This window comes from Antechinus flavipes, chromosome 1, assembly GCF_016432865.1.
Source record: "Antechinus flavipes isolate AdamAnt ecotype Samford, QLD, Australia chromosome 1, AdamAnt_v2, whole genome shotgun sequence".
Taxonomy (NCBI): domain Eukaryota; kingdom Metazoa; phylum Chordata; class Mammalia; order Dasyuromorphia; family Dasyuridae; genus Antechinus; species Antechinus flavipes.
In genome coordinates, this window is record NC_067398.1 from 157,700,165 (window position 1) to 157,726,026 (window position 25,862).

A 25,862-nucleotide genomic window follows, 5' to 3' on the forward strand; every position below is an offset into this window, starting at 1 on the left:
CTTAGTACATAGTAGGTACTCAATATATATATTTGTAGATTGATTGATTTGCAGTCTATGGGTTAGTGACTTAGAAGACATCTAGAATCTTGAATATTATTATCCCAGATCCAATGGACTATGATATGGCAAATTTGTAAAAGTCACTATAGCTATCCTAATGGTAATCTGTCATACTACCAACAAACCACTTAGGAATATTTTTGGATGAATCTAATTAAAGTCTAAGAATAATCATATTAAGCTGTTAAGTGCTGACATTCATTTGGTACATGAAGCTGACAAATTACCTGCAGACAGCTTCTGCATCAAAGTGTTGGTCTTGCCTGTGGTCGATTACAATGATTTCGTGGTGCTTATCTAAAAAGCACTCAAGGGCAGATTCTGGAGTTCGAGCGATATTACATCTGTAGCCAGCTCTATCACAGGCCCACCAGAATCCATCACTTTGACTGTCTTCTTTTGCAAAAATCAGCAAAACCTGAAAGATAAGGATAGTGTCATTCCTAGAATATCCAAAACAATTATGCTTAGAGAAGCCTTATACTCACATATTTTAAAACATTTTTCCTAATTATTGTTTGAGGAGAAATCAAAATGCTAAATTGACAAGAAAATTTATCTGTGTGCATCTGCTATCATTTTCATATATTAAATGCCATACTTCCAATTCTCTCATTCTTCGTATGGATAATTACGTAAACAATGGATTGTATTGGGTGGGATTTCTCACATGTTCAATTCTCAAGTTCATTTTATATGTTAAAAAAGGCTAGCCACAGCTAGATAATTAAGTAAGTAGATCTAGAAGCAAGCTTTGACATTTTTATTATTCCTTTTTCTGTTTTTATAAAATTTGATATTCCGAAGCCCTAACAATTCATTTCACACATTAAAACCTCATCATACACAAAGCAGGTCTTGGTTCTATATACTGGGAGTTGGAAGTGAGTGGTGGACAGAAGAGAAACAGGTTTGGAAATCAGGGTTAAAAAAAAAAAAGCTAATAGTAGGCCATTTATACAGTAAATCCATTTCTGAGAAAAAAACAACTCCCCCCTCACCAGTTCTGAACTATTTGTATTTCGATATCAGAATGTATGTTTTAAGTAGGTATAAGAACAGAATGCCTGTAGGAGTTGCTTTGAAACTTGCAAAGACTATTATGTAACAAGTTGATACTGAAAAGTTGTACTCTGGTTGACAGATGGGTGGGATATAGGCAGTCTTAAATCTGAGAAAAATGGGTGGATCTGGGAAATCTTCTAAGTTGGGAATCTGGTCATTTGTAGGAATACTAAAGATGAAGTAAGGAATGGGAAGTAGGAAGACAAAACAATACCCATCAACAAAAATGGGAAATGGGATCATGGAGGAACTTTGCACTGGTACCATTCACCAAAAGACAAAAGCAGACATCAATCAGGATTGATCTGAAGGTCTGAAGGTCAGGGAGACCTTCACAACCCCTGTGATAACTCAGACAGACAAAAGACAGGAAGGAATCCTGTAGGTATTAATGTAAGCTCTTTGATGTCAAAGACTGTCTCTACTTTGGAATTTACATTCCCAGAGTTTGACACAGTTCATGATACAGAGGTGGTACTTAAATGTTTGTTAATTGTTATTAAGGAAAGTTAAAAAGTCTATATTTGGACAAGTAGGTAGGAGATCACAGATTTAACAGTAGTTCTTTAAAGTCCTCTAGCTTTAAGGATCTCAGGTTATTGTAAGGCATTAATAAATCTTAAACCTTAAGCTGTTAGCATTATAGTTTATTACAGGGCATCAGATACACATTAGGGGCATTCTGAATCTTTCTCTGTTTCCCTAAACCAAAGCTTCCCAGTGATCGTAAACATGATCTCAAAGGTTCAGATAATTCACTCAAAGCAATAACTGTGCTAATCAAACTGATCCTGATTCAGCTGACAAATGGACAAGAAAATATACTACTTACATGCGAGAAAAAAAGCTGAAAAAAGGCTATTATCTTCTTTTAAGATACTCTGACCATTACAAAACCTTAAAATATTGAATGTAAAGGTCCTAGAGAATGAGAATAATTTATAGATAGAATGAAAATCAACAAAACTTTAGATACATATAAAGTTTTCATTATATAAGTACTATGGGGCTTGAGAACTGACCAACATTCTCAGATTTGTAGTTCAGAGGGACAGCCCTGAGAAATATCTAAAATTACAGTATCATGGTCTTTGGGCTAGAAATTGACTTGAGTGGTGTCTGGGTGTTCTAAAGGGCCAAAAATGATCTATAAGTGACAGACTGAAAGGAAGAAGTGAGGACTTCAGAAAGAGCAGTAGATGGGGACAAAAAGCATTCATTGCCCTGCCTGAGACATAATGATCTGAGCCAGAAAGAACTGGGAAAAAAAGAAACTGAAGGGAGGAGAAAGTAAAAGGCGTATTAAGCTGTGGTTGAGAAGATGGAGGATGGTTATCAGCCCCCTTTAATTATCTCTAAACTGAAGACTTGGGATGAAACTACTTTTGGCTTTGGAAGTGAAAGAAATCTCCACTCCCAACTTTTCCCTGTGCCTGATTGGTAACAGATATTATAATTTTTTTTTTATCTAAACTTTACCTAAAGAGGCCAAAGCCTAGGTGGAAACAGGCATAAATTTAGATTATGAGCTCCTTGAGTTTTTATCTCTCTCTCTCTCTCTTTTTTTCAACCTCCTGCAAAGTGTCTAAAACACTGTAAGTACTTAGTAAATATTTATCAATTAATTAGTTGATAAATTTAAATCAGGATAGAAACTGAAACTTCTGTATGGTTATTAAAGAGGTGGCTGAGACAAGGTTAAAGACAAGAGAGTGATAACGACTGGAGAAAAGATCACAAGTAAAGCTACTTCCAAAGGAGGAAAGAAAAAAGGTTTTGGACATACACAACCCTATTTCTCTGCAGTAGAGAAAAGAGAACAGAAGGGTTTAAGATCAGGTTTTGGGTGGTCTTAATGCTAAATGGCAATGAATAAGAAAAGTAAGTCTGGCTGCAGAAAGATCTACTTTAGAGGTTCAAATTGTTGACAAAAGCAAACTTCACTCTGTGTTTTAACTGAAGACTGACAGGAACACTTTTATTAATTTTACAAGCAATCCAAGGGAGAGAGAAGTTCTGGCTGTAAGCTTCCCTTAGTAGCCAAAGACTTCTGTCTAGAGCAAATTCTAAGGAACTTTTATAGAAATACAGTTTTTAAAAAAGTTAAGAAATTCAATCAATAGTAAAGATAAAATGTAAAGTTTTCAGCATAGTTTTGAATTCTTACTATAGGGATCAATGGTAAATAATATAAACACATTCTTGGGAAAAGCTAGCCAGATTTTAATTTCTCAAGGATTAAGCTGTTCCCTTAACCCTGATCTACTCAGAAGCTTAAGGGAGACCAAGGAAATTCTTACAAATATATTTTTAAAATTCTGCAACCTGAGAAAGTTCAGCTTCCACAACATATCCTGATCTCCTGGGAGCAGAGGAGGCAATAGACAGAACTGTACATCTCTGAATAAGTGTCTATTGATAGATATGCAGAAATGGCCCTTATTAAGGTAAGTAGTGCTAGAAAGTCATCACCTGCTCACTCCAGAGAATAAGAGATAGGAAGAATAACAAATACACTCCTGTCACTCTTACATATTTTCTTCCTGTGGTAATAAAGTTGTTGCCCACTAAGATTGTCAATGGCATTGAAGGGAAAGCAAATATAGTCTATAACAATATATAGACATTTCAAAAGTACAAAGACCTCCTTTCTCTTCCTACTTCTCTGAGAATTTCAGTCAGTCAGTCAATAAACATTTCTCAAGCACCAATAAATGTTTATTATTGTGTGCCAGGTATTGTGCCAAGCAAGGTAGATAAAAACACAAATAAAAATAAAGATAGACCCTGCTCGCAAGAAACTTATAACCTAATAATAAGGGAAGAAAATCCACAAAAGAAATCTGAAAAGTAAGAATGAAGAGTGGGAAAATAGATACCCGACTCCCAGACATAACATGCTGTTTCTTTTTTTTTTTAATTTTTATTTAATAATTACTTTATATTGACAGAATCCATGCCAGGGTAATTTTTTTTTTTACAACATTATCCCTTGCACTCATTTCTGTTCGATTTTTTTCCCCTCTCTCCCTCCACCCCCTCCCCTAGATGGCAAGCAGTCCTTTATATGTTGGATATATAACATGCTGTTTCAAGGCAGCAGCACAGCTGGTCGAAAATGGGGAAAAAATCTGTTCAAGCCCTGTTCTTAAATAGAGGTCTTGGTATTCTTGACCCTGCCCTCTAGTTAGAGAAGTAGAGGTTATGGATGAGATGCGAAAAACAGACAGATGCAATCTTGGGGATAATATTTCCCAATGATAAGTTTCCTGGAGAAGAAAGGCAGGATGGAGAGTTTCAAAGAAGTCTAAAAACTGGTAGGATATGAGGAATCCATGAATTACTTAACTATTCTGAGTAGTACAATGAACCAAAACAATTCCAAAGGGAAAAAGGCATTCACCTCCATTCAAAGAACTAATGGAATCTGAATGCATATTGAAGGATACTTTTTAAAATTTATTTATTTTTTATTTTGGGGTGGTCTATTTTCTTTTGCAACAAGGCTAATAGGGAAATAGGTGTTTCATGACTTCACAGGTATAATATATATCAACTTGCTTGCTTTCCCAAGAGATGGGAGGAAAAACAGAAGAAAGAGAACTTGGAACTCAAAATTTTTAAAAATGAATGTAAAAAATGTTCACATGTAATTGAGGAAAAGAAAAGAAAAAAAGAAAAAAGAAAAAGAGATGCTATATTTCACTCTTACCTATAAAGGATTGGAAATATCCTTCTATACTTGGCCTGAAACTAAACCAATCATCCTCTCTTATGGTTCAGATAGTTCCAAAATTCTATCTCCCCCTGGAAATTTTCCTGACAAAAGTCAGGCTTCTCTCATCATCTCATTCTTCCTCCAATCTCTAATGTGCATTTTCTCTATTGATTGTTTATAAGATACATTTTTTGGAGGTGAGGAGGGACTGATCTGTAATTTCATTAAAATAAGGAACTCTCAGGTAAGAAAACTTCATCTCCTGATGCACATTGACTCTTGCTCTGCAATTTCCTGTTTATGGTACTTGACAGTGACTTGCCCAGAATCACACAGCTAATCTGTATCACTGGAAGGTCTTGAACTTCAAGGCTGGCTCTTTGCCCACTACATCAGGCTTCCTCCTTATGCTTTAACATTGTACTATTCTATCAAGCTGTTGTTTCATTCATTAAGATTTACTAAAAATTCTTGGCTGCAACATCCTTATTCTTGCTTGGCATAATTTTGTCTGCCCCAGGTGGTGAGCTATATAAATTCAATACCAACTTCTATACTTAGAAATGAATCATATATTCATTCTATTAGGCCTAGGTATTTTATACATTTTTAATTTCATTTTTTAGTCTTATACGTATGGAGAGGGGAAGTTCCAGCTTGGTGGAATGGATTGAACCCTAGATCCATTTCAAACCCCACTTGAGATTGCAATAAATGGTATAAGTCTGGGGAAGTTATACAAATCTCACTGTACTTCAGTTTCCTCATCTGTGAAATGATGGGGCTGAATTATGGTCTTTTAGACTCTTGTGATACTAAATTTAAGATCCCATGAACTTATGTCCAAGGCCAGCAACTTAGAGAGAAGGACTAGATTCTGGGGTCTCTTAGTTCTTAACCCAATGCAGAATCTTCTCTTTCATTCGACCCATGAAGAACACTGTCAGGAAGGCTATTGTGCCCCAGGGAAATAGCCCTGAGGATATAGAAGCAGAAATGCACCATTGGGAATTACATAATGACTGGTAGTGAGAGACTATGTGGTTGAGATCTAGCCTATGAACCAAACAAAGCAGGCTACTTGCCCTGCCTCTGACAAATACTGGCTGTGTGATCTATCTGGACAAGTCATTTAAGCTCTCATTGCTTTAGGCAGCTGTGTAAGACTGTGAGCTGCAGAAAAAGTGTTCATCTGTATAGGAAAAGGCAATTTCCTTCCTTTTCTATGCTAAGAAAATGATTGATACAGTTCCTATTCCCTATTTACCTGTAATTATAAAGCAATCAAAGTAATTTGAGATTAAAAGATAACCAGATTTGTCAAGTAGGAAAGAAGGAAAGAAGAAAAGAAAGAAAAAAGAAAGGAACAAAGAAGGAAGGAGGGAAGTGAGTATTTATTACATATCTACTATATACTAGGCACTTTGCTAAGTGGCAAATAGTAACTCATTTGGTCCTGACAACAACTCTGAGAGTTAGGTACTATTATTACTCCTATTTTATAGACAAAGAAATTGAGGCAGACTGAGGTGAAGTGACTTGCTCAGAGTAACACCGCTAATAAGTTTCTGAGTCCATATCTGAATTCATGTCTTTCTGATTACAGGTCCAGAGCTCTACCTACTATACCATTTTTCTACCTTTGAAGTATTGGTATTGATAATGATAAATCAGTTTTGTCATAACAATTTTTTTCTTAAAGACCATTTGGAGCTCAAGACTTAATACACATCAAACTCAAAAGATTTTTGCCTAAAGTCACATTTTCTCAAATGCCAGCCTGGTAGAAAAAAACAAACAAAGTTTTCAATATAACCTTTAAATTGATTGCTTGTTATGTGACCTTAAATTTCACCTCAATAACACAGCCCAGTGTCCATGAGCCAGCAACAAGTATTGAGTGATCAGGATAGAGTCTCACACAAAGAATGGACTTTCTTGCTGTTTGCCTGTACTTACAATGGTTATCACTTCTTGGCTATGTCAGAGGAGGGAAGGGATGAAAAGGGATTTGACTGCAAATGAATACCTTTAAAGAAATGAAAAGAAAGAGCTTGCAGTTGCCCAACATTACTAAGAAACATTTAAACAATTAGAAAAGTAGCCACAATGCCAAATCAGATTAAATGTTTTAGTCAATGAGAAAAGTCAACAGTCTGCTGCTTTTTGTAGCCATGGTACTACCATGAGAAATTTAAAACATAGAGCCAAGAAGTCAGACAAGGTGACCACTTCTCTCCTGCCTAAGACTAGATGAATTATTGAATTACAAACAATAATTTCAATGATTAATGTTTCCATGATATCATTGAAACGCACTGTTTGTCTAATCCACACAAACCTATGCATAGATTCACATTTAGTTTCATACTGATAACTGTAGTAAATAATAATGCTCTCATTTGCCTTACAAAGTCTCTTTTAAAATAACTGAACTGGGGTGGCTAGGTGGTACAGTGGATAAAGCACCAGTCCTGAAGTCAGGAGGACCTGAGTTCAAATCTAGTCTCAGACATTGAATCAGTCCTAGCTGTGTGACCCTAGGCAAGTCATTTAATCCCAAGTGACTCAGCTAAAAATAAAATAAAATAAAATAACTGGACTTAACTTTAAGGAAATAATAGAAAATTATGAAGATACAAAATCCATGAATTAAAGGGTAAATTATTTACATTAGAAATAATTCACCAAAATGATTCTTTAGGTAATATTTATAGTTTTCTTATTTCCAATTTACAAAAATGTTAAATACAACTGTCCAATAATTATATAAATATACAAATATATACATCTAGAAAGAGAGAGGAAGAGGGAAAGACATGGAGAGAGAGAGAAAGAGAGAGAGACAAAGGTAGAGTGATAGAGAAATATATCACAGCAGATAAAAACTTAGCCTTTGGGTATAACAGATATGAGCAATGTGGCTGGGATGCTTGTTTAACCTTTCAGTGCTCTGCCAAAGCTGTCTAAGATTTTTCGTGGTAGAATAATTGCTAATCTGCATTGTCAGAGTTTCCTCATCAGAAATTCCCTTTGCCAATGAGATCATGGATCTGAGGGAAATGGCTTTAAGTCATGAAAGACTACTGTCTTTAAAAAACTGAAATAAAATGTTCCACTGAAGACAAGAGATTGATGGTGAATGAGAGCAGACTGTAATATGTAACAAATAAAGAATGATAAAGAATCAAATTAAAGGATGCCATCAAAGAGATGTATGATTTTTAAAAAGACAGTTTGGCTACATATTAAAAGCAAGGTATAACCAATGAGTTTCACTGGCATCTTTCTGAATCAAAAGAAAATAAGAAAATCCCTCAGCATCATGGTGGGTCCTGTGGACAGATTTGGATAGATTGAAATCTGAATCATTAGAGGAAACACACAAATTGGTGAAATCATGGATTCACTTGAATATATGGCTTTGGGTATGTATGTGTATATAATGATTAATACATTTATTCACTGTGGGTGTTTCCCAATATGAAAATCCTTTTTTTTTTCCTCTACAGCCTTTCACTTGGGGATCTCATCATCTCCCATGGGTTCAATTATCGCATCCATGAAGATAATTCCCATATCTATATATCCTTCAGCATTAGTCTTTCTTGAGGTCCAGCTTACATTCATATCTGCATACTGGGCATTTCAGATTCTATGTCTTGTAGATAAGACATATATATGTAAAGTAGAATTTATTACATTTCTCCTTAAACTTATCTCTCTTTCAAAATTCCCTATATTGGTTGAGGATATCAACATCTTCCCATTCATCTTGACTCTCAATATTATCCTTGATATCTCACTCTCACTCACCTAACAGACTGAATTAAATGCTTAATCTTATCACTTCCACCTCCACAACATTTTTTGTATTTATTCCTTTCTACTCACATAGCTACCATCCTAGACTTCATTACCTCTACTCTAGACTCTTGGAGTTGCCTCCTGAATGATCTTCCTGCCTCAAGCACTTCCACATGCCAACCATCCTCCATCCAGTTGTCAAAATGATTTTTTTTCTAAAGCACAGGTCTAATCACTTCAGTTAAACCCCAGTAGCTTCCTGTATCACATTGAAGGTCAAATATAAAGTCCTCTATTTGTATTAAAAACCTTTCACAACTTAGTCCCACTCTACTTTTCTAGTTAATATACGCTATTCCTCTCTAAGCACTCTACAGTCTAAGCTCATTTGGCCTTATCACTGTTGCTCATACAACAATTTTTTTTCATTTTTGTGCTGGCTGTCCCATATGCCTTTTCATTTCTGCTTCTTGGAATTTTGGATTTTTTTTTCCAAGACCCAGTTCAAGTGTTATTGTAAGGAAACTCCCTTTGCCAATGCTGGTTGATGCCTTCTTTGCAATTTAAAGTTTTAAAAAATTGCTTAGAGTATTGAGAGATAAAATATTTTGCTCAGGGTCATATATGGCCAGTTTACATCAGAGATGGCACATAATCTGTATATGTACATGCATTTTTTGGTTAAACCATAAAATTCATGGTGCAGTGAATAGAGTACTGGGCTTGGAATGAGAAAGTCTCATATTCACGAGTTCAAATCTAGCCTTAGACACTTACTGGTCATGTGATCCTGGGCAAATCACTTAACCATTTTTGCCTCATTTTGCCCCTTTCTAAAATGCACTGGAGAAGGAAATGGGAAACCACTCCCATAAGAAAAGTCTTAAATGAGATCACAGAGACTGAAACAACTGAACAAAGATGAACAAGTTCCCTTGAGTAAAGAAAGTATTTTCCTTTTATCTGGCTCCATGATTAGTGCAATGCCTGAGTGCTTAATAAATAATTGTTGTTTGATGACATTCTATTTATCTTTAAAAAATACTCAAATGCCATCTCCTCCATGAAGCCAATGTTGATTGTTTATCCCTTCCCTCAATCTGAAAGTTATTTCTCCCTTTTCTAATCTCACAGCAATTTAATTTCCTCATGTTTGAGATTAAGTCTCAACATATGATTATATATTATGTTACATTGAACTTAGTTATAGGATAATTATAACATACATTTCTCACCTTTGCTTATTTTAAGTTCCTTAAAGATAGGGACCATATCTTATTTATATGTTTTTCTTGTTCAATACATATTATACAACATTAAATATAAAGATGCTCAGGGGCCTATGAAAAAAATATTCTTTTCTGTTGTGGAATAAAAATTTTTAATGAATTTTGAACATTAAGAACAGGAGCATTAAGGGGCTATCAAACTCTGCATACCCTTTAATCCAGGGCCTGTATTCCAAAGGGATCTTTAAAAAGGCAAAAGGATGCACATATGCAAAAATGTTGTAGCAAGCCTTTTTCTAGTGGCAAAGAACTGGAAACTGAGTAGATGTCCATCAACTGGAGAATGGCTGAATAAGTTATGATATATGAATGCTATAGAATATTATTATTCTATAAGAAATGATCAACAGGATGATTTCAGAAAGACCTGGAGAGACTTGTATGAATTGATGCTAAGTGAAGTGTGTAGAACCAGGAGAACATTGTATACAACAACAAGATTATATGATGATCAATTCTGATGGATGTGACTCTTTTCAACAATGAGATGATTCAGGCCAGTTCCAATGGTCTTATGATAGAGAGAGCCGAGGATTGTGGAGACTGAACACAATGTATTTTCACTTTTTTGTTGTTGTTTACTTGCTTTTTGTTTTCTTATTTTTTTTCCTTTTTGATCTGATTTTTCTTATGTAGTATGACAATTATGGAAATATGCATAGAAGAATTGCACATGTTAATCATATATTGGATTAGCTGCCACCTAGGGAGAGGGTGGGGGAAAAGAGGGAGAAAATATTTGGAATATAAGGTATTGCAAGGGTAAATGTTGAAAATTATATATGCATATGTTTTGAAAATAAAAAGCTTTAAAAATAATTTAACCAATTTACTTTTTCCTTTGTTGATCTGGGCAAGCTATATTTTGAAATTAAACAGTTCCATTTTAGAAAAAGAAATAGAACAAGCTATTAATCAACTCCCTAAGAAAAAATCCACAGGACCAGATGGATTTACATGTGAATTCTACCAAACATTTAAAGAACAATTACTCCAATGCTATATAAACTATTTGAAAAAATAAGGATTGAAGGAGTCCTACCAAATTTCTTTTATGACACAGACATGGTACTGATACCTAAACAAGGTGGGTTGAAAACAGAGAAAGAATATATAGACCAATATCCCTAATGACTATTGATGCAAAAATCTTAAATAAAATATTAGCAAAAAAGATTACAGAAAATTATCCCCAAGATAATACACCACTACCAAGTAGGATTTATACAGGAATGCAGGATTAGTTCAATATTAGGAAAACTATTAGCATAATTGACTATATCAATAACCAAATTTTCAAAAACCATATGATCATCTCCATAGATGCAGAAAAAGCATTTGATAAAATCCAACCCCCCTTCCTATTAAAAACACTTGAGAGGATAGGAATAAATGGACTTTTCCTTAAAACAGTAGCATCTATTTAAAACCATCAGTAAGCATCAGATGTAATAATGCTAAACTGGAACCATTACCAATAAAATCAGGAGTGAAACAAGGTTGCCCACTATCACCATTACTATTCAATATTGTATTAGAAATGCTAGCTTTGGCAATAAGAGATGAAAAAGAGATTAAAGAAATTAGAGTAAGTAATGAAGAAATCAAATTATCATTCTTTGCAAATGATATGATGGTATACTTAGAGAACCCTAGAAAATCAACTAAAAAAACTATTAGAAGCAATCCTCAACTTCAGCAAGTTTGCAGGATAGAAAATAAATCCACGTAAATTATCCTTATACATCACTAACAAAATCCAGCAGCAAGAGATACAAAAAGAAATTCCATTTAAAGTAACTGTCAATAGGATAAAATATTTGGGAACCTATCTGCCAAGGTTAGTTAAAGGCTCTGACAAAGGCCTCATTTCCAAAATATATAGAGAATTGATTCTAATTTATAAGAAATTAAGCCATTCTCCAGTTGATAAATGGTCAAAAGATATGAACAGATTTTTCAAATGATGAAATTGAAATGGTCAAAAGATATGAACAGATTTTTCAGATGATGAAATTGAAACTTTTCAGCTATGAAAAGGTGCTCCAAATCATTACTGATCAGAGAAATGCAAATTAAGACAAAAGGTTATTTCTTCTAATCTTTAAAAAAGTTATCTTTACTTTTCTAAACATGATTTTTCTTGTGCAACAAGAGAACTATATAAATATGTACGTTTATATTGTATTTAAGATATACTTTAACATGTTTAACACGTATGAGACTGCCTGCCATCTAGGGGAGGGGATGGAAGGAAGAAAGGGAAAAGTTGGATCAGAAGTGTTTGCAAGGGTCAATGTTGAAAAATTACCCATGCATATGTTCTGTCAATAAAAGGCTATAATAAAAATAATTTTAACATTAATTTTAAAAATTATTTGAATTTCAAAATTTCTCCATCACTCCCACTCTTGTTCTACCTCATGAAAAGTCAAGAATATGACATTAATTATTTATGTAAAATCATTTCATATGAGCCATGTTGCAAAATAAAACACATAATACAAAGAAAAAAGTGAAAGAAGCATGCTTCAATCTGTACTCAGAATTCCTCAGTTCTTTCTCTGGAGGTAGATAGCATTTTTCATCATGGGTTCTTTATAATTGGCCTGAATCTTTGTCTTGATTAGAGTAGCTAAGTCTAAAAACAAGGTTTTGCAAAGGTGAATGTTAAAAAAAACTATGCATATATTTTGAAAATAAAAAGCTTTAAAAATAAAAAAGTGATGCTTAACAAAAAAAGAATAGGAGCATTATCCTTGATTTCTTGGCATTTATTTGTTTATCAATGCCTTATTAAGCATGCTGCCTTTTTGAAAAATGGACTGAATTGGATGTGAATGGGGGAAAAGTCCAGTCTTTGCTCCCTGTTTGCTATGCAGCATCCTTGCTAAATATGAAATTTTGTAGTGAATTTTCAGGGACTTGACAAGAAACATAAGCAAAATATACTGTATGCTTTTTTTGAGTAAAAAAATTCTCTCATTAAAGAGAGAGATAAAAGTCTACACCAAGAGGAACCCACAGAATAAGGATGCTTTATTTGGCTTACCCAGTGCTAGTGAAAGAGCAAAGAGGGGGAAAAAGGAGCACAATGGGACAGGCATTGGCTTGGGGGTCAGAGGATGGAGGCTGAAATCTTACCCTTGGCACCAATATAGACAGTCTAGAGTGGGATCTGAAGCAGGGAGAAAGCATTTTCTTACCCAAAGCTGAAATGCAACAGGAGTTTGGATTTGGTTCAGGGAAAGTGTAAAAGTATACGTAACCACAAGGCTTTTATCCCTGAACTACAAAGCTTCACAGTAAGTCATCTGGTCCATTCTCTTGCTGCTAGTCAAATCTTTATCCAAACCTTCCTGGAACTTCTCATTTTAACTTTAAAAAAAAACCTTCATATTATTTCTTGGGAGTGAAAGAGAAATATTGAGAGTAGAAAAGCAAGATCTACAGTTATCTTGACATCATAGCACTAAATCAAGTGTGGGAATAGTCAAGAATTTATTCAGTAACTATTATGTCCCAGACATTGTGTAAAGACTTAGGGATACAGAAAACAAAACAAGAAACAACTTTTGCCTTCTAGGAGACACACATATACATAAATCAGTTCCTAGAAAAAAAATACAATATAGATACAATGTTTTATTACTTGGTATCTAAAGGAGGGGTTGAGGGAAAGAGAGTGAGAAAAAAATTTGGAGCACAAGGTTTTTGCAAGGGTGAATGTTGAAAACTATCTATGCATATGTTTTGAAAATAGAAAGCTTTAAAAATAAAAAGTAAATAAATAAAGTGGATAAAACAAAGTAGATACAAAGTAGCTTTAGGACACCAGGCAATGGCAACAGGGGCAGCATGGAAGAGGAGAATAATGAAAATTTTCTTGGCTCTTTTTGATCCAACTCTATCAATATCATCAGGGGTATTTATCTAACAATCCAATGTACATGTTGTGCTACTGGAAGCTGGACAACTTCTCAGAATCATTCACTCTTCAAAATAATTATTCCACCAGAGTGGAAGCTGCACTGTCTCTGAGGTGAAGTTATTCTCTGCTATCGATTCAGGTTGTTGTTTTTCAGCTAGATCTGATTCTTCGTGAATACATTTGAGGTTTTCTTGGCAAAGATACTGGAATGGTTTGTCATTTCCTTCTCCAGCTCATCTTACAGGTGAGAATACTGAGATGAGTCTTCCTAATTCCAGGCCTAGTGCTCTATCCACTGTGCTACCTAGCTGCCACCACTCCACATTAGAGACTTTGGGGGGAAACAGCTCTACTTCATATGGGAGGCAATGAAAGAGAAATCTGATTTATTCCACTGAATATCCATTCACTGGGTTAAAAAACAATACAGCTTACGAAAAAGGAACATATATGGCACCATGAAGCATTGGCTTGGGAGTCAGAGGATGGAAGTTGAAATCCTAATTTGATACTAACTACCCATGTGAACTTGTACAAGCCATTAAAACCTTCCTGGGCCTCAGCTTGCTCACCTGTAAAATAAGAAAGTTAGACTAGATGACCTCTAAAGATTCTTTCCAGCTTTTTAGCTATGATCCCATGAACTGTAATTTATTTAACTAAAAACATATTGAGCATAGTTTCTACTTGGATGACTTTCTGGAGAATGTCTATAGGCAATGATGAACTAGATTATGACCAAGAAAGCATATTTTTGAGGATTTTGAGAATGCTGGATACTATTCCTTTGAGACAGTGGAATGAGAAGCAGGGCAAGAAAAGAAAGCTTGTCTAGTTTAGAGTTAACAGGGAGGGGGCTAGAGCAGGACAAGTTGATAATAACTTCCTAAATCTTTCTCCCTTTCTGGTGAGAATAAGATATAGCTTCTCTTGTGGACACCAGTTGGATATGTTCTGATATTACTTCATTATAGGTGGAGGAATACTTCTTTGTTAGGGTGCCTGTAATCTTTTTTATTATTTTTATTATGATTTTATTCATTTTTTTTTTGCAAGGCAATTAGGTTAAGTGACTTGCTTAAGGTCACATGGTTAGCACATGTTAAGTGCCTGAGGATGGATTTGAACTCAGATCCTTCTGACTACAGAGTTGGTGTTCTATCTACTGTGCCATCTAGCTGACTCTGCTTGTAATGTTTTAAAATTTGTATTGAGGAACTTTTGAAAAATTTAAAATCTTCCAGAGAAGAGTTATATTTTTATCTTTGATATCAACCAAAATATAGTCTTCTCTTACGAAAGAGATGAAAGCAAGACTGATTTTTCTGAAATTACACGTCAATCTAAAAGGCTCATTTTTAATTTTAAAGATTTGAATCATTAAGGATAAATCTGTAACTATAACAAATCCATTATTTTCATCATTACTGTAATGATGAATAACAATATTATAACTATTATAATGATTATAATGATATATTAAAACATCTATGTCTGAGTATGGTGCTAGACACCATAAAAAGATCTTGATGGTAGGGCTTTATAATACAAGAAACATTGATGAAAAATGCGCAGGCATATGATATAAATAAATATTTATATCTACATAATGGTTTAACACCAGAACAATTTAATTTTTTCTTTAAAAAAGTTAAATTGGAATAGGAAGAAGGAATGACAGATTTTGATATTAGACTTAGTTCAATGATCCTGCAGCAAATGATCTCTCTGGATCTTACTTTCCCTATCTAGAAAGTCTACTTCAAATCATCCCTGAGATCTGTTTCTGTTCCAATGGGCAATTGGGTGACATAGGAAAAAGAGTTCCTGAGGTCTGAAGTCAATAAGACTCATTTTCATGAGTTCAAATTTGGCTTTAGGCACTTGCTAGCTCTGTGAACCTGGATAACTCATTGAGTCCTGTTTATCTTAGTTTTCCTCATCTGTAAAAATGAACAAGAGAAGGAAATGGCAAAGTACCTTTACCAAAAAAAAACAAACAAACAAAAATCCTCCAATGGTGTCAGTCAGACATGACTGAATCAAAATTGTCCCAATTCTCAAGATCAAAGACTCATAGATTTTTCAGCTAGAAGGAATCTTAGATGAAGATTTGCAGTTGAAAATGAAGCTCAGAGAGGTTGTGACTTGTCTAGTGCATTACATAGAGAGACCTAAAAATCAAACCCATATCCTCTGACTCCAGATTCAGTGCTTTTTTACCTATACTATACCAGAAACTTCCTGTGCCAACAAGATAAGACAAATTTGTCCTCCACAGTGAGCACAAACTGGAAAAAGGATGGTGCTAGATGCAGAGAGTTTAGTTGGGAATTTAATCATCTCCCTGACTCAGCTAGTATTTCCATTATTCAGTTATTTTACTTAATTTTATGAAATTCAACACCTTAATGAATTCAGATGATCTCAGATATCTAGAATAAACCTTAAAGACAGGAGTGGGGAAAATCTAAGGATATATGGAACAAGGGGTACTATAGTTTGGTTGTCAATGGTTATCTTTATCTTGTCCAGAAGGATCCTACAATATAAACACATACACCTGCTTTTAAGTCTTGATGGGAAACTAAGGGTCAGGACATCAACTCTGCTTTGTTTTCAAAGCAAATGAAACCTATACCTGGACTAAGGGAAACCTGATGATGTAAGTCTGAGGTATATGAATGCAAATTCATAGTCTCATAAACTTTTCCCCTCTTGACTCTTCTATCCAACCTAGAAAGTATTACTATCCTAAGTAAAAAGAAATGGCACTTCACATAATTCTAATTGATCATTCCATTTACTGTTATTATTGTTGCAGCTTCTACATGGGAATATGTACTATGATCTATTAAATAGAGAAGCAAATTTCCCCTGGTGACTTTAGAAGCAGGTTCTGTAGGGCAACTGGATTCTGGAATGGATTTTACTTAAAAACACCTCCTATAAACTGAGTATTGTTTTAAAAAAAAACCCAAAACTGCTGATGGGTAGACCTAATTACAGATAGATCCTTGGCATGCCAGAGAAGTAACTAGGAAATCTCTTCCAAGGAAAAAGCAAAGGTACTGATATAATAAGTGATGTCATATCTCCATGTGATTTCTTTTCTAAGGTCACCTTGACTACATGGGGGAGTGATGAAGAGATAGGAAGAATTACATTAGAATTCAGTGTGGAATGAGGCCAAACATTGAAGACAATTCCATTTAATTTTCTCTTTAATTTTCCTTCCTTTGAGGGAGTTCCATCTCCACCACTATCCAACACTCACATAAGGCTTTTCTTTGGAAAGGAAAAGATTAGAACAGAAGGGGAGAATGCTTCTTATACTTGAGGCTTACTATGAGAGATGACTCCCACCCATAAAAGTAAGAGAGAGGTGTGGGCTCCTGTTGGATTGGTATTGGGAAGAGTTCCTTAGTTAGATCTCAGATTCCTGGGAGAGGAGAAGGATGTAAAAAGCTTCAGTGGTGATGCTCTAGAGAAGTCCACCTGTACTGGATACTATAATTTTGCAACCCATTTATTTAAGCAGTATGCTCAAAATTCTTTACTCAAATCTATCTGAGAGGAAATTTAATTAAGAGGCTGCCCCATAATCTCTACCTACACTACTTTCCCCTCATTATACCCTATCTGCCCTACACTTATTTTTAGGCTTTGAAACATCAATGAAGGATAACAGCACAGACTTCCCACTTGAAAACAAGTTTCTATGCATTTTTAGAGTAGGAGGCAACATGAAAATACTTTGTAATAGAGACATTTGATAATAGATTTAGATTATATATATATGTATATATATATATATGGCTTTAAGTAGAAAAGCAAGAATATGCCACATATATATATATATATATATATATATATATATATATATATATATATATATATATATATATATATATGGCTTTAAGTAGAAAAGCAAGAATATGCCACATAAGAATAAAAATCATAGATCAACTGGGGATAAACAAGTGTGACACATGATTGTGACAGAATATCATTGTGCCATTTTCAGTTATGTTAAATTTTTCATGATCCCATTTAGGGCCTTCTTGAATAGTTTGCCATTTCCTTCTCTAGCTCATTTTACAGATGAGGAAATTGAGGCCAATAGAGTTAGGTGACTTGCCCAAAGTCACACAGCTAGCAAAGTGTTTGACTCACAGAATATCAAAAATATGAACATTTCTGACTCCATATCCATTACTCTATCCTGTCCATTATTGTGCCATATGCATTGGTAAATATGAAGAATTCAGAGAAGTTGAGAGGATTTATATGAATTGACATAAACAGAACCAGGAAGACAACTTATATGTTGACTACAACAAGAAAGAAAAAAATACATTGGACTGAAAATTGTAATTTAATGATCATATTAGCTAAAAAAAAAAAAAAAGATCATATGTATGGAACATTGACAGACTCTATTAATGTCTTGTTTAGTTTTGATGAATTACTTTTTTGTTTGTTTCTATTTTATTTCCTTTTAAAAGGTATGGCTTACTGGGTAGAGGAGAAGAAGAATTATATTCAGAAATGAAGGGAGAAAAAATAAACTTATATGGGACAAATAAATGAGTTTTTTTAGAACTGAGCATTTCCTTTGGAAAATCAATTTTGAAGTTTTGGGACAAACTTCATAGTGAAAGTGGGTAATAAACAAAAGAAAATAATATTTTCTTTAAAAAGAAAAAAAAACAACCAACTTTATTGTAGTTCTTTTGGTTGTGTGGGCTGAGTGACTATCACCCTAATTACTGTATGACCATGGCCAAGTCACTCAATCTCTCTGATACTCATTCTCCTCATCTCTAAAATGAGGAGATTAGGATTTTTTAAATTTAATTTTATTATTATTTTAATTGTATTTTTATTATAGCTTTTTATATACAAAACATATGCATAGATAATTTTTCAACATTGACCCTTGCAAAACCTTCTGTTCTAACTTTTTGCCTCCTTCCTCCTACCCCCTCCCCTAGATGGCAAGTAGTCCCATACATGTTAAATATGTTAAAAACAATATATGTATACATATTTATACAGTTATCTTGTTGCACAGGAAAGATCAGATTTAGAAAGAAGGTAAAAATAACCTGAGAAGAAAAAAAGAAAAATGCAAGCAAACAGTAACATAAAGAGTGGAAATGTTATGTTGTGGTCCATACTCATTTCCCAGTGTTCTTTCTCTGGTTGTAACTAGTTCTGTTCATTACAGATCAATTGGAACTGATTTGGTTCATCTCATTGCTGGAGATGGCCATGTCCATCAGAATTGATCATCATGTAGTATTGTTGTTAAAGTGTATAATGATCTAGGAGATTAGGATTAAATGGTTTCCCCAGACCTTCCAGCTATGAACTTCTATTAATCTGTGATTCTAGAATTATCATAACTGAAATCCCCCTAAAATTATAAGATGTGGCATTTGGAATTTTCTAACATAAGCTAAATATTTGATGACAGATTCTGTATATGTGTTTGGTGTAGGTCTTTTTTTGAAATGCCATGCTTAGTACTTATTTTAGTACTGATGATGGTGGTACTATGACTGATCATCAGTGAGCCAGGAAATGTTCTAGACAGATGATGGATTTTATCTGAATCACCTGCACATAAATATGACAAAGGGAAGTGAGATTAAGGTTATGGAAAATTCTTCTCTTGGGAATGAAATGAACATATCTAACATCATTAGCACCACGATCTTACCAGCTTTATGTTGTTGTTCAGTCATTTCAATTATGTCCAACTCTTCATGACCCTATTTGGGATTTTGCTGGCAAAGATACTGGAATGGTTTATCATTCATTTTCTTATCCAGCTCATTTTACAGATGAGGAAACTGAGGCAAGCAGGATGAATTGATTTTCCCAGAATCACACAACTAGGAAGCACCTATGAGCAATGGATTTGGATCTTCCTGATGCCAGGTTTAATTTTCTATCCACTGCACTTACCACTGCCTCCCCTCCTCCAGTTCTTACCAACTTATCTACCAAGTTTACCTTATCCTCCTCCAAAGTCATACTTTTTACCTCATGGATTCAGTTGACTTACTTTCCCTTTAGAGATTTTTATTGCTGCAGAGTAGGGACTTTTTGAGAGTGAAAAAATATTTTTTAATTTATGTGTACCAAAAGGGCCCCTATAATATCTTTATAACAGTCAACACTGAGTCAATGGCATTGACCATTTGACTTTTCAGTTTGTCCATTATTCAAACAACCAATCAATAGTTTTAAGCATCTACTATGTGGTAAGATACTAGAGATAGTCATACAAAGAATAAACTAAATATATACTCTCAAAGATTTTACATTTATTTAAATGTTTCAAATACATATATCATAGTATTTCAGCAATTTGCTCCCATTAAGAATAATGCTTCTCAGGCAGATAACAGTTCTCATTAATAAAGAGTTTTCAGGCAATTTCAGGCAAAAACAACAACAAAAAAATCTGGCCTGTGGCATTTTTGAGCTGTATGACTTTGGACAAGTCACTTCTCCCTGTTCGCCTCAGTTTCCTCATCTATAAAATGAGTTGGAGAAGGAAATAGCAAACCACTACAGTTCTTAACCAAGAAAACTCCAAATGGGATAACAAAGTTTGTCACCTTCTATTTATTTAGATCAAACAATTCTAATTTTTGTATCATGAACCCCTCTAGTGAAACCTATGGACCCTTTCTGAGAATATTATTTATTGTCATGATTCAAAATGAAAGGACATGGTAGATTTTAATTTGAGGGTAGTAAAAATAAAGGTGTAATTTTTTTCCTCTTCAAATTCACAGACCACACTAAGATCTATCCATGGCCAATTGACCCTCAGTTAAGAACTACTCAGATGCTAGGTGGACTTCAGAATATGTTGTTCTAGAGGTTTCCTTTTTATTTTTTGAGGGTGAAGAGTCAAGAATGGAAATACCCCTGAAAGGGATCCCCACATTCAAGGACCAGGGACCAAAGAGGACAGATGGGTGGTGAACTGAGATTTACAGAGATGAATAATTTTAAAGAATTTGAATACAATTAAACTTAATAAACAGTAAAATAATGTAAAATACAGAGAACATAAGAAACACAAGAGAATGCATTGAATCTGAATTCATCTTACAAGGTATGTTGGGAGCTGGGGAAACTAGGTAATGCAGTAGATGGAGCACTGGACTTGAAATCAGAAAGATTCAACCTTATGAGTTAAAATCTTACCTTAGGAAAAAGTTAAAATTTTATTTTTTTAAAAAGAAATCTGGCCTTACAATCCCCAATAGACTTGTGAAGGAGAGAGCCATCTGCATCCAGAAAGAGAACTGTGGGGCTGAATGTGGATCACAACACAGTATTTTTCCCCTTTTGTTGTTTGCTTGCTTTTTTCTCACATTTTCCTTTTTTGTTCTGATTTTTCTTGTGCATCTTGATAAATGTGGAAACATGTATAGAAGAGTAGCACATGTTTAACATATACTGGATTATTTACTGTCTAGGGAAGGGAGTGGGGAGAAAGGAGGGAGAAAAATTTGGACCACAGGGTTTTGCAAGGGTGAATGTTGAAAATAAGAAGTGATTAAAAAAAAAAATCTGGCCTTAGGCACATATGAACTGCATGACCTTGGACAAGTCACTTTACCCTGTTTGCCTCAGTTTCCTCATCTATAAAATGAACTGGAGAAGGAAATAGCAAACCACTACAGTATCTTAATGAAGAAAACTCCAAATGGGATAACAAAGAATTGGACACTACTGAAAAATGACTGAATAACAAAAGACTGGGAGCTGAATGTAGAGGTAAATCCCTGATTCCTGCAAATTTTCTTTTCCTCATCGTTTTTCAAAGCAAGATGCAGAATGTATCTTCCCTTCCCTCCCTATTCTTGCTATTTTAGTTTTTTAATCTAAAATTCTTTAAAATTAATAACATAAGAATTAATTTATTTGCTCCTGTTTTCATTGTCATTCATTTGTCCTAGATATAGATCTCTGCTTTCTTCTACTATTCTCATCTCAATGAAGTCTTCTATTGGTAAGCATCTGCAACATATTATCATTTCCTTCTCCCTTTACTTATAAATTAGACAATCCATTCTCTTAATTAGTTTATTGCTCCCATATGAATCCTTTATTTTATTTCTGTCTTCCTGCTTCCAAGATGCTATAAACAAAGGCCTAAGCTTCAGATGCTACCTGGTTAGAATTGAATAAAGGAAATCTCATTTCTTGTCTATGAGGCCAATTCAACACATATAGTCATGGTTTTAAAGTCTTTAAAAGAGTACCAGTTCTCCTTGCATTTTTCCAGTAACATTCTTCCTTCTTTAAATGTCCTTTAAAACAAGAAATTGATTTCATAACCCTGAATTTATGAATCTGATTAACACTCTATGTGATGACTGCAGAGAAGTCGAGAAAGACATGAATTGATACAAAGTGAAGTAATCAGCCCCAGGAAAACAAATATACACAATAAATATGATAACATAAAAGCAGAGAATAACCACCATAAGCAACTGAAAATGAATCTTGTAAAATTATAAAGAATGAGCTTGGCCCTAAAAAGAAATGTGAGACAACATATCTAGTTGATCATTTTCAAGGGCTGGGGAGGGTCAGAAATGTTAAACATGATGTATGATGTCAGATTTTGTCAATATATTAATCAGTAATGCTGGTTTTTTCTACCTCTTTCTTTTATTTTACTTTAAGATTTTTTTCTCTGTTATAAGAGAAGGTTGTCTGGGAGAGAGGAAGAAGAAAGATACAAGGGGAAATCCTGTTGTGGCAAAACCAAAAAAATTAATAAAACATATTTTTTAAATACCACATGAAGTTCAATAAAATACACCTTTCAGAAATTCCACCAGACTTGAGATCCCATAGTGAAAATCTCATTTTGTAGCTTGAGCACACATGATGATCTTCACAAAGCACCTTCTTCCATCAAAAAAAAAAAATCTTTATGGGGTCAGCTAAGTGGTGTACCAGTCCCAAATTCAGTCCTGAGTCAGGAGGACCTGAGTTCAAATCTGACCTCAGACACTTAATACTTCCTAGCTGTGTGACCCTGGACTTAATCCCACTTAATCCCAACTGCCTCAGCAAAAAAAACCCACCACTACCACCACCACCAACAGAACCCAATCTTTATGTGTGTATAGTATGGAAAGGTCTTTTAGGAAATCTTTGGAAGGCCTTTGTGCTGGGATAACCACTATAAACTATTGCAGAGGTAAGTGACAAGGAAAATATACTCAGATAAGATGTGGTAGCCATTACCTTGTGAGGAGAGACAGAAACACCATAAGACTGATGCTGGAGTAGTGTCAGATCAGGAGTTAATACTCTAGTCCCAGTCTAGCCCTGTTCAAGTATGTTATAATCTGGCTTCCCAAAGAGGCACAGAGATATGGGGGCACTAGTTCTTTTAGAGCAGCAGCCTTTGTTCTCAAGACTGGTGTGTGTGTGTGTGTGTGTGTGTGTGTGTGTGTGTGTGTATGCATGCATGTGTTTGTGTGTATGTATATATTGTGTGTGAGAGAGACACAGAGAGAGACAAAGAAAGATAGAGACAGAGAGATAAAAAGAGATGACACAGAGAGACAAAAACAGTAAGGAGAGAAAGAGAGGGAAAAATAGAGAGACAGAGACAAAGAAATAGAGGCAGATAGAGAGACAAAGAGAGAGAAAGAGAGAGACAGAGACAGAGAGACACACAGAGAGAGAATGAATGAGAGACATTCAAACATAGTCTAGTTCCAAGCTCATACCCTAATACTCAACTCCCAGTCACCTAACCTTACAACCTAGAGTCATCTTTGACACCTCTTTCCCCATTATAATCAATCTATTGCCCAGTTCTGTCAATTTAACACTTGTAACATGTCTTACATACCTCCCCTTCTCACCTCTGACATTGCCACGACTCTGGGGTCATCAGCAAAACTGAAATATATTATTGGTTAGTCTCCATGTTTTTTTCTCTCCCAAGTCTAATCCATCTTTCAAATAAGCTGACAAATTAATTCTCCTGAAAAGCTAGTTGAACTCTATCATCCCCTTATTCAATAAAAATCTTATGGTTCAGTATCACCTCATGGACCAAATACAAAAGCCTGTATATGGTATTCAAAGCCCTTGATAACTTGGCTCTTTACCAAAACTTTAATCATGACCTCCCTGCCTTGCACCATGCATCTAACAATTCAGTAATACTAGTTTCCTTGCTGTAACTTGAACAAGACACTCTGCTTTTTCTCTCTTTCTCCCCCATATATGAAAAGTTCTCCCTCCTCATCTCCACCTCCTGGCTTCCATGGCTTCATTTAACTCCCAGCTAAAATCTCATTTTCTCCAAGAAGACATTCCTAATGCCCTTTTATGCTGGTGCTGTTCTTTTGAAGTGTATCTCCAATTTATCTGTATATACATAATTTGTTAGTACATGGCTGTTTGCATGTTGTATTCCCCAGTAGATTGTAAACTCTTTATGAGCAGATACTGTTTTTTTAAATTGCTTAAAAAAATATCTTTGGACTTCTGGGGGCAGAGCCAAGATGGTGGAGGTGACACATGTTTCTAACCTTATGCTACAACCCTCACACTAATTAGCAAATCCAGCTTCTGAATTAATTCTGGACTGGCAGAACTCACAAATTAAAAAGAGTTAAAAGAAAAATGAGGAAAGAAAATGAAAACTTTTTGTTTTGGAGAAGTTTTGGGAAAAGTATATAATTCATTAAAAGATAGACTTAATAAAATGGAAAAAGAAAACAACATGCAGAAAAACAGAATTTGTGAAATGGAAAAAGAAAATAATTCCTTAAAAAACAGAATTTGTGAAATGGAAAAAAATTCCATACAACAAAAAAATTCATTTAAAAATTCAATTGGACAAATATAAAAACAAGTTAAAAAAAAAAAAGTAAATGAAGAACATAATTCAACTAACATTCCGAACTGAACAAATGGAAATGAATGAATGACTCAGTGAGACAACAAGAATCAGTTAAGCAAAACCAAAAAATGAAAAAATAGGAAAAAAATGTAAAATATCTAACTGGGAAAACAACCTGGAAAATAGATCTAGGAGAGATAATCTAAGGATTATTGGACTCCCTGGTATCCATGATTAAAAAAGAGCCTAGACACTGTTTTTCAGGAAATCATCAAAGAGAACTGCCCGGATGTCATATAATCAGAGGGTTCAATGATCATTGAAAGAATTCACCAAACACCTCCTGAAAGAGACTCTAAAATTAAAACCCCAAGGAATATCATGACTAAATTTCATAACTACCAAATTAAGGGAAAAAATACTACAAACAATCAGAAAAAAACAATTCAAATACTGAGAAGCCACAATAAGTGTTACTCAGGACCTAGAAACTTCCACATTAAAGGATCAAAGAGCCTTGAATCTGATACTCCAAAAAGTGAAGGTACTTGGAATGCAGCCAAAAATAAATTACCCTGCTAAACTGAGCATTTTCTTTCAGGGAAGAAGATGGACATTCAATGAAATTGGCGAATTCCATTTTTTTTTAAATGAAAAGACCAGAGCTAAACAAAAAAAAAATGACCTCTAAATATAGGACTCAAGAAAAGCATAAAAAGGGAAAAAGAAAAAAAATTCTTGAGAACTATTTCTGTTATGCAATACATAGAGAATACATGTGTAATCTGATTTTACTGTTATAAGAAAAAAAGAAACTAGAGGTGGAAAGGGGATTGTAACAGAAAAAAAGGAGGAAAGGGAGGCAAAATGAGGGAAATTATATCTCAGGAAGAAGCAAAGAAAATCTATTATAATTGAGAGATAGAAGGAAGTGTGACAAATATTGTGTGAATCTTAATCTCATCAGATTTGGATCAAAGAAAGAATATTAGATATATTTGGTTTCACTGGAAAACTTCTCTTACATTATAGAAAAATGGGAGGGGAAAGGGAAAAGGAAAGGGGTAGGCTAAATAG

At 34.5% G+C, this 25,862-nt stretch overlaps 1 protein-coding gene across 1 annotated transcript in view; it reads right to left on the reverse strand.

Moving 5' to 3' along the window:
* The window catches only part of PDE8B (phosphodiesterase 8B), a 278,793-nt gene that overhangs the window by 117,991 nt on the left and 134,940 nt on the right, over positions 1 to 25,862 (reverse strand). The window contains exon 3 of the mRNA XM_051991842.1: positions 291 to 481. Coding sequence (XP_051847802.1) covers positions 291 to 481 — 191 coding nt within the window. The remainder of the gene's footprint in view (positions 1 to 290; positions 482 to 25,862) is intronic.